The sequence below is a fragment of the Brassica napus genome, chromosome A3 (assembly GCF_020379485.1).
Source record: "Brassica napus cultivar Da-Ae chromosome A3, Da-Ae, whole genome shotgun sequence".
In the NCBI taxonomy this organism is placed as follows: Eukaryota; Viridiplantae; Streptophyta; class Magnoliopsida; order Brassicales; family Brassicaceae; genus Brassica; species Brassica napus.
Window position 1 is genome coordinate 32,115,143 of NC_063436.1, and position 10,480 is coordinate 32,125,622.

At 36.0% G+C, this 10,480-nt stretch overlaps 1 protein-coding gene across 1 annotated transcript; it reads right to left on the reverse strand.

Moving 5' to 3' along the window:
* Positions 1–70: 70 nt before the first annotated feature.
* LOC106349314 lies at positions 71–6,160 on the reverse strand. The gene is made up of 13 exons (XM_022717121.2): positions 5,712–6,160; positions 5,425–5,616; positions 4,669–4,975; positions 4,300–4,594; positions 1,985–2,258; positions 1,816–1,906; positions 1,630–1,730; positions 1,444–1,525; positions 1,236–1,353; positions 936–1,093; positions 752–866; positions 488–667; positions 71–412 (listed from the first exon to the last, which is right to left on the reverse strand). Exons 1-13 carry the CDS (start codon positions 6,055–6,057, stop codon positions 221–223), a joined length of 2,451 nt encoding a protein of 816 aa, XP_022572842.1. The 5' UTR covers positions 6,058–6,160; the 3' UTR covers positions 71–220.
* Positions 6,161–10,480: the final 4,320 nt, after the last annotated feature.

The following is a 10,480-nucleotide window of genomic DNA, read 5'->3' on the forward strand; positions in this document are numbered from 1 at the left end:
AAAAATTTAATCTCGTACTATGCATATTATAGATTGACAAAATCGAACGAACCAAACGAAGACTTGGAAATTGTCAATGAGCAAAAGATCTTATTTGATAAAAGCAAACACACAACCACGTGACAGAGTTTCTTTAAAAGAAAGGGATAGGAGCGAAGCTCAGTTTGATTAAACATTAATTGAAATATAAAACGTGGTTGCTCGGGCTCTAGAGTAGGGATTATTCCACACGTGCTTTCTTCGGGGCACTCTCCTCCAGATCAGTTTTCCCTTCTGCTGCTTCACGACGCACTGCAAGTGAACCCTCAGACGTGGTCGCCTGATCTGCAACATTGATCGTGATTTCATTTATGGGATCAGAGACAGGTGCTACGGTCTGAGGAACTGCTGGCTCATGAACATCTACACCTTCCTGTCAACATTACATAAAATGTGATCAGATATTTATACGACCAGCAAATTGACAATAGAAGGGATCAGCTTTCACCTCAAAGGTTGGGAGGGGTGCAAGCTCTCGTGCTGGGAATATGCGGGAAATTGTGAAGGTTTGGTGGTTTGCAGTGAAATTGAAGTCTGTTAGCCTGAGCTGGAAGGTATAGGTGTTCCCAACAATACCAGCGAGAGCTTGAGGAAGGTCAGTGTCCACCTGAGCATTGATTCCAATCCCCTGCAAAGCATCCAAAACCATCAGATATGGATAGAATTACATAGGTAACAATGGACGCTGGAACTTGGAGGATATAGTTCCTACCACAATCTGTGCAGCCTCAGAAGCCAGAACATTAGTCAGTTTAGCAACCTCTGTATCAAAGCCAACGAAAGCCGCTGAGCCTGTGTTGTCTGATACAGAAAGAACCACTCTATACCTGTCATACAGAAATGAATATTAGGTTATGATTCCAGCAAGCAACAATCATAAAAGTTAAAATAATTACCTGAGTTTAGCCACGGCATTGGTTACATTGCACGGGGCACATGTGAACGACGATTCCTCGCGGATGAGTTTCTTTGAACAAACGGCGCAGCCAATATAACACCAACCCTCAGATTGCTGAATCTCAGTTACTTTAGCAGTACAGAGAAACTCAATGATCTGTCAAGGTAAGAGAAACTCACAAACATTAACTTGTCCAAAGTAACTATTCAAAATGTTACACAATTGCTTATCTGAATTGTCCGTAGATTACTCAAACTTATCCTATGAATGGTGTAATTTAGAATGTACCATTATTTACCTGAGGATCACCGGAGATAACAAATTGGGTAAGCTCAGCAACAGTGAGAAGTTCAATCTTTTGAGCGTGAACAACCTTTGATGAAGACCCTGACTGTTCTGTCCCAACATCTGGCAATCTGCAAGGCAATTAAATTACAAATGCAGTAAACGGCATGGAATTCAGACAGTCAATATATCGAGGACAGAATAAAAATTAAAGAACTCGCCTGTCAAACTCATCTTTTCCTACTACGGTCTCAGAGTCGAAGTAAACACGTGTAGCAGAAGTACCATTCAAATATAACTTGCCTGTAAAAATTGCTAACCAAACGTGACCATGGGAATATCATCGACGAATGAAATAACAGCCAAAACAAATGCTCTCTTATCCGAAACATTTTTAGGATTGATGCCTGTGACAAGAACAATTCTTGGCTCCCTTCCGTATAAATCCAGCTTGCTATGAAATGCCAGAGCCAGAGAATCAAACAGGCTAACACAAACATTCACATCACTGCATATATAAGCGTAACAAAGTTAGAAATGGGTACGCTAATCAACTTGACTATAACTAAGGGATAACAGACAACCCAAAGTACCTTTCCAGACGCAAGGTAAGCATCACGCGCTGAGCCCCGGGTATATGATCGGTTATTGTGCTCCTAATTGCACGGAGCTCCCCCATTACGTCTGAGACATTATCGCATGAGATCACGTTAGTTCGTGATATGAGAAAACCAACATAAAAATCAATTCTGAAATAAATACCAGGGAGTTGTTTGCCAGTGTTTGCTAACTCAATTAGCTGTTCATACGGTCGGAAACGGAAGTGTTCGGTCGGTATGATCCTAACAGTGGTTGCTAGCTTTTCAAAAGCGGTTCCATCATTGAAACAAATGGATACAGGCCCGTCGGTCAACCTGAATTTGGGGTTGCTGCGTGTGACATCAAACCCGCTCAAAGTGTAAACAGATCCTTCGGTTAAACGTCCTCTAAACGTAAGCTGTCGAATCGCAGAAATGGAACCTTGTACCACCGTAGACTGTTCATGTAGAGGGAAAAACACAAATAAGAAAATCAAAAGAACCGAAATTGCAAAGAAATAGAAACATAGAAAAAGGAAAATCAAAAATAGAAATTCAAAACTCGGGAAAACGCAAATAAGGAAATCAAAAGAACCAAAATTGCAAAGAAATATAAACGAAGAAAAAGGAAAATCAAAATTAGAAATTCAAAATTCGAAATTTACGCAAATTAAAAAAAATGATTCTTACATGCTCATCAATCAGTAACGTCTCAACACTCATCAAGCCCCCCCTTTGTTGATGTTTTTCGCTTCCCAGAACCTCAACAGACGGACCTCCGCCGTGTTAGAGCAACGGCCGGCTCTCAAGTTGTCAAGGAGAGTGTATGATTTCGCCATCGGAATCTTTTGCTTGGAAAGTGTGTGCTTTTGGATCTCGGGTGAGCTGGACTTTGCATGCTAGAAAGTTCCGATTTTTATAGATGTAGATTCAGAGGGTTACAGTGTAAGCGAAGAGATAGATCAAAATCTTAATGTGGGAGTCGTGGACTAATGAAGAGGGAACCCAAAATAAATGACGGCTTTAAGAAATTGCGAGACGTTACGGTTAGCAAAAGGGCTTCGTGTTCACTCTGACTGCATCGTACCCTCGGCGAAGAACCAGAGCACGAAGAAGAAGGAAGAACCCTAACTCATGTGGGCCGTATCGTGAAACCCATCCCACACAACACTAAACAGCACAGCCCAAGCCCAAACGGTTTTTTTTTTAAATAGAACGCGTAAACATCACGAACAAACGGCAGATCAACACGTGTTGACAAACCCCCATTCTTCCTGAGGACGTGGACGCAGGAGGAGAGAGGCAAGTCAACTTTATTATATAAGATATATATCATCACAATGTGGGAGCCATGTTACTTTATCCATTAATCATGTCGGCCCAAAACAAGATTTGGTTCTGAAAGCCCAGTAGGAAATTAAATCCTCAAGTCCATATATGTTTGAAGAGCACCTAAACCCTAACCTTCAGTGGAAGCCACAATTACAGAGCGAAAAAACCCTAAAAAAGGATCTGACCAAACGATTCAAGAAACATAAAAGAACAAAGCAATGCACCAAAGAAACAAGATAAAATAAATAAGAACAGAGCTTTTAACACTTTTCCTCCTCAGGTAGTGTAACGGAAGTTGTTGCTCTCTGCAACGGGGCTGTTAGAGAGTGGACAAAACGTCGTTGACTTTTGCAGAACACCTGTTGGAGAAGATCCCAGCGTGGGGCTGTTCGTAGGGATGTTGTCATGGGCAAAAAAACCCGGCCCGGCCCGAACCCAAACTAAACCCGCCCAGAAAATACCCTAAACTATAAAACCCGAAAAAAACCCGGTACTATTAGGGTAACTCGCGAAAAACCCTAGAACTTTAGGGTTACCCACGGGTACCCGAAAAAACTCTTTTTTGAGTTTTGTGGTTTTTTAGTTAAAGTTTTATAGTTTTAACTTAAATTTATATGTATTGAATATTTAATTTTAATCATGTTTTGTATTAAATTTGATTAATTTTCAATTATCAAATTTATTTTCTGTATAAAGTAACAAATAAAATTTTCATCATTCATAATTTTCAATTTGCAAATTTATACTATATCCATAATGTAAGTAAATAAATAAGTTATAGAGAGTGCAAAATTTAATAGTGGGCATTGTATGTTTTGATTTATACATCTAATTTTTGATTTCAATCATTTAAATCCTTAAAAATTAGGGTAAAAGTCGTCCTTTCAATTATATATATATATATTTTTTTAAACCCATAGGGTACCCGAAACCCGATAGGGTAAAACCCGAACGGGTAATTTATAAATCAAGACCCGCCCAAAATAAACCCGCGAATTTTAAAAACTGAATATACGGGTTTTGGTTTTTAAATTCCAACCGGGTTTAGGGTACCCTATGGGTAAAAACCCATTGTTAACATCCCTAGCTGTTCGTTGTGCTGTTGAGTACTTCACCTAGAGGACCTCCCAAGGAGTTTCCCCATGAGATTGGTATCCAAGTATTCACCTTTTTGAGTGTCGTTTCCTGCTCAGACTCCTGCGATAGCCTGAGAGGTGACAGAGTGGCTTTGTCTTCACCAGTGGAGGAAGGAGATGATGATGATGATGATGCTACTGGAATTGACATTGAAAGCTGCGTCCAGTCTGACTTCAGCTCTTCGGGCCATGAGCTGTGGTTGTGCGGGTTCACCAATGAATCAGAGGATATGTGTCCAAACTCAAAAGAGCTGTTGTTGTTTCTCTGTTTAGGAGATTCCTTGGGTTGCAAGTTAACGGTGGATGGATACACCTGGCTCCGGACTCTGCTTTGCAACAAAACGTAAGTAAGCTACGAACATGAACCACCAAATAGGCAAAGTATTGAAAGATACTCTACCTATTGTTAGACGGATTGATGTATTGAGCTGCGGTGGTGAGACTGCGGTTACGGTTAATACCGCCAGCAGCCACGGACTGTTGCTGCGCTGTAACCGCTTTGGATGCAGCAGCGGTCTGGTTAGATTGGACTTCCACAAGCTTTCTTGAACGGTGACGGCCTCTGTTGATGTGTCTTTCACAGTATTTCTGATCAGGAACAGCATCTCTTGAGCACCTCCATTTCTTCCCATCTGTTCTACGGCATCTCCCTGGCTCAGGATCCATGTTACCTCCTGCGAAACCTAGATGAAAAGTTCCCCATCCAACTGCACCAAATGCCAAACAAATCGTTTTAACCCCTAAGAGCCCAAATCTTGAAAAAACCTTTTAAGAGCAATCAATATTTTTTTTAAAAATGAAATATATTAAAAATCGACCCGTTTTTATAAGCCCGATTTGAACAAAATTTTCCAAACCATTGTATTCCAAACTAGTTTTGCCCACACACTAAACCGGTTCCGCTAGTATGTTTAAAAATACTTTAGGAATCAGTTTCCCTTCCCAACCAAAACCAAAACCATGAGAAAGTGAGGTTCTCCTTGTTGCTTAAATGCCGGGACTTTTAAGAGCAATCAATGCTATGAAAGGACTTTGCACCTAAAAGTCTTTTAAAAGAAAAACAACTAGAGACACAACAAAGCATTGGCAACAAATCTTGGAATCATGATGATTATCAATGACACTATATCAGCAAGTAGAAAGAAAGGGAGCTTACAAGAGCTAGGAGGCAAAGATCCATAAGGGAAAAAGGACTTCTGGATAGAGATGAGCAAACTAGAAGGAACAGGGACATTGGCTGTGATATACTTGTAGATCAACGCCTGTTGTTCTAGCTCAGCCCATTGAGTCAATGTAAAAGGTCCTTTCCCCTGCATGCTCATCATCATTCCACCACAACCATATCCTCCTGCATTTCCAAACAAAAAAAAATTGTTTAAAAAAATAAAAAAACTTGGAGATATTTACATAAAACCCCATTTCACCAAATCTAACTTAGCAGACCTCCTGAGTAGCTTCTATATTGAGGTGGGAACTGGTGGAGAAACGGCGAGAGAGAGTTCTTGTTATCCAAACAGACATATTTACTGAAGTCTTGAGCTTCTGGTTTGTCTGAGAAGCTAAGCATCTGTTCTTGTCGGAGAGAGTCAGAAGCAGATCTCATAAGTGGGAACCCCAACGACTTGCTGTAAGCAGCTGCGTAAGGGGAAGACAAGCTCTTGTCTTCTGCCATTGAAGTTGTCTTTGCTAGCTTTGAGCTTCGTGGCAAACCGGATCTGTCTTCTTTCAGATCTGGTGACCCGTTTACATTACTAGTAACCGACCCGGGAACATGAGTCCCAATATCCATATAAAGAAGTGTAAAAGAAGTAATAATAAATAATATAAAAAAGCTAGATAATGACTTGAGAGAGAGTTGCCATGGGGAGGAAGAAAGCTTGAGCAAAGATGAGAGAGAGAGACGAGGGAGAAGACCGAGGCTAAAGTTTATTTTTGTTTTTATAATATTATTAGATTTTTGTTTTAAAAATATGATAATTGGTTGGGAGAGATGAAGCTTTGGGAGGAGACAAGAATGGTGTACTTAAAAAAAAACACATTCCGGATCTCGGACATGTTACAACATATTTATCCATGCTTTATATTTATGGTACAACACATTTAGTTATGATTAATAACGTTAATTTATCGAAGCGGTGAACATATTTTGATTTGAATAATTGTAATTTTCTTTTGGGTAAAAAATAATTGTAATTTGTAATGCCATTTTTACAAGAGTTTGCAAAAGGAAACAAAGGGTATATACTTTAAAAGTGAGTGTATATGTACAACATATGTCTAACATACACTTTAAGTGAGATTTGTTTTTGTTAATTGAAAGCAAATAAAAGAATTGTCCTATTCAGATATTTATACTTGTATTGAGTGGAGTACCAAATATTTATCAAGATTCACGTGGTTCCAATGATATTTTTGGACCATCTTGGTCCTCTCCCCGTGGATTTTTGTTATTATGGAATGGGCCATTTTATCCTTGATTCTGTGTATGATGATGTATCGAGTGATATTACACTAATGGTGACTGATTACTAAATGTTCTTCGGACACATTAAATAAGTGTAAATGTGTAATTAAGCAAAAAGTAGTTTTATTTTATAACCTTGTTGGATTGATGTGGTAATAAGAATTATTTGGGTCGACCGTCAATATAATTTTTTTTTTTTTTGATAAAAACCGTCAATATAACTGCCTTCAACTCTATTCTAATCATTTGAAACCATTTTTTCTTTTTCATAACTTCTTTATATTAACAGTACTAGTGTTAATGATGTGTGCATGCCATAAACTTGAAAACACGCACATATGTGTGTATATATATCACTTTCATGCATCACATCCAAACCTTGCAACTATTAGAAATTGACGTAGCTTATGGTGAAAAGTGATTTTAACAACAATGAAAAGAGATAGGATGTTACTACCAATACCATCCTACAAGAAACGTAGATGTTAGTTAAAGTTCTGAGAAATCTATTGAAACAATTGCAAATTAATGTAGTGCGTTAAAATGATATAGATTTCTCGAATTTTCACAAACCTTAATTAAAGTTCTGAGAAATTGTTTTAGTATTGGTAGTAGAGTCTCACTACCAGTCAACCAATATCACATGACAAACGTAGATGCGTCAAAATGATTTCTTGAATTTTCACAAACGTTAGTTAAAGTTCTGAAAAATCGTTTTCTGTAAGAAAAAAGGTTTGTGATTCTAGTTTTCCGTAGCTTTATTTTTTCGGGCAAGGCTGTTCAAGGTCTGATGATTTACGTGCATTTCTTCAAAATAAACGACAAACATAAAATCAATTTTCTTGTTTGATAAATAACTTTTCCACTCTATTTGTACAATTAAATTCTCTCAGTTTTAGGATTATGTAAGGTTATCAGCGATATTTCTGAATTATATCAACTTAAATGTTTGACTGTTTTGTAATATCAATGGTTATATATTAGGAAAAAAATAAGAGCATCTCCAAAAAAGAATTCTATTTTGAAGTTTCCAAAATTCTATATTTGAAGTTTAAAGGTATTTTTCTCCAAAAATAAAACTTCAAACTCAACTTCAAAACTATTTTCATTTTATAATATGGTATTTATATTTGTCATAACTAATTTGAATTCATAAAACTTTTGTAAATAACTAGCACATATATAAACATATTACAACAATATTAATTAATAAAATATTATATTAAAATTTAAAATTTTAAGCAAAATAACTTAATTAATATTAAACTTCAATAAAAATATCATATTATTCCATAAAGTGATTTTCGTAATGCATATATGATCTACTAGTGCATTTCGAAGTAAAAAATGGCTCTTCTCATTTTTAATTTGTAGATTATTGATAAAAATTGTTGAAATCGGGTGATATTAATACTTGTAAATACATTAGATCAAAACAAAAAAATAAAAGAGAAACATAAAATATTGCTAAAAGACTAACTTTTATCGACGATATTAATACTCGTGAATATATTCAATATGAAAAAGAAATAATTGTACGAAAAGACATCATCAACAACAAAAACCATCTTCAATTACACAAAAAATTGGACAATATTTGGAAATTTTGAAGGTTCCGGATCAAACTTACATGACTATTAGTTTTGCTGTAATATTTTAATTTGTGTAATAGTTATGTCTTCATGTAATTTTTTAAAAGTTTTTTGGTTAAGTTTTTTTGTATATTTTTTAATCTAAATCTAGTTTTAAATATTTTAAATCTTATTTTAAAGTTTTATTTAATTTTATGTGTAAAATTTAATTTTTTAAACAAAACTTAAAATATTTGTAGGATATAACTTTTTTAAAGATTAAAACAATAAACAAGAAAATGTTTATGAATCATAAATGTGATGTGTAATTGTAAAGACCAAAATGCAAATAAAAATATGAAACTTTAAATTTGAAGTTTTGAATAGTAAAACTTTAAATATAGAATTTCACTATTCAAAACTCCAAATTTGAAGTTTTAAAATTCCTTTTTGGAGAGCAAAACACTTCATATTTGAATTTATAGAGTGTTTTTTTGAGATACTCTTAGTCTCTTCTTTGGGATATAGGTTTCTATCTAGCTATATTCCCTGCTTACAAAACCAAAGAGAATAAACAAAATAAAAGATGATAAAGCTGTTGTGAACTATTAGCTCAAGATATAAATGATTATGTATATACTTGTATTTATGGAGAAAATAGAATAATAATAAAGGAGAGAGTGAGAGTTGGTCGTGTGATTGTGATGAGTAAAGAAGAAAGTAATCTTCTTATTATTGTTGTATCTTTTTCATTTGCTACGAATAAGAACTTAACTCAGCTATTTATAGTGCAACAAAATTACATAGTCATCATCTCTTTAATAGAGAACAAGAAACGTAGAGATGACTAAGATGATGTTATAACAGGACAAGTGTCCAAGTTGGATAATCATCTTCTTTTAATATTTATTTTCTAACACTCTTCTTTGATTATTCATTTTATATTACGTAGTGCCTTGTTAAAAACCTAGTCATGGAAAAATTTATTGGGACAAAAACCATGACAAGGGAAAAAAAGTACATTGCCGTAATCTCCCCCTGAGAATAATGGACATAGCTTTTCTTCACAGGTCACGCAAATATCGCATTCCGATACCGTAGATGTGTTTTCGGAATGTTGTAGTCGGAAGAGCTTTGGTGAACAAGTCAGCCGGATTTTTGCATGACCGTACATATTCAATGTCCACTTCTTTATTTTTCTCGAGCTCCCTTATGCACGAGAAAAATCTTGGAGGGATGTGCTTTGTTCTGTCGCTCTTCATGTAGCCTTCCTTGAGTTGAGCAACACAAGCCGAATTATCTTCAAATATTTTCGCCGGCTCTTTCTCGTTGACTATTCCGCTTGATTCTTGTATGTGGTGACTCACTGACCGAAGCCACACACATTCTTGACATGCTTCATGAAGTGCAATAGTTTCAGCATGATTCGAAGATGTCGCAACCAGAGTTTGTTTCTGGGACCACCAAGAGATCGCGGTTCCACCAATTGTAAAAACATAGCCAGTTTGTGCTCGACTTTGTAAATATCATGTATCTGCAAAACCATACCAAACTCGGGGTTCCTAGGATAAATTAATCCTAAATCAATACGTACCTTGGAGAGAACGGATATGTTATCGACGCCGTTCTAATTTCCATAAATAGAAAATGAGCTATATCTCGCAAAGACATTAATGTCTAAAAGTATATTTAATCAAACACAACTCGCAAGATAAATAAGCTCATATATGCTTTATTACCATTAGCATCTCCAAAGTACTTATTTATATAAGATCTTACCAGGATCTTTTAAAACATCTCTTTCAACATCGAGAGATCTATTTACTATTGGAGTACTCAAAGGAGTCGCTTTATCCATACGAAAGCGTTTTAATAACCTTTTCGTATAGTTTGATTGATGCATAAATATTCCTTCTCGGAGATTCTCTATCTGGAGCCCAAGACAAAACTTTGTCTTGCCGAAATCTTTCATTTCGAACTCCTCTTTCATATGAGTTCGAGCATCATCAACCTCTTTTTGAGTTCCATTTATGTCTTGTTAGCTACATATACAACAATGATCACAAAGCCAGATGACAATTTCTTTATAAAAACGCATGGACATATCGCATTATTCACATATCCTTTACTCAAAAGATATTCACTTAAGCGATTGTACCACATGCGTCCGGATTGCT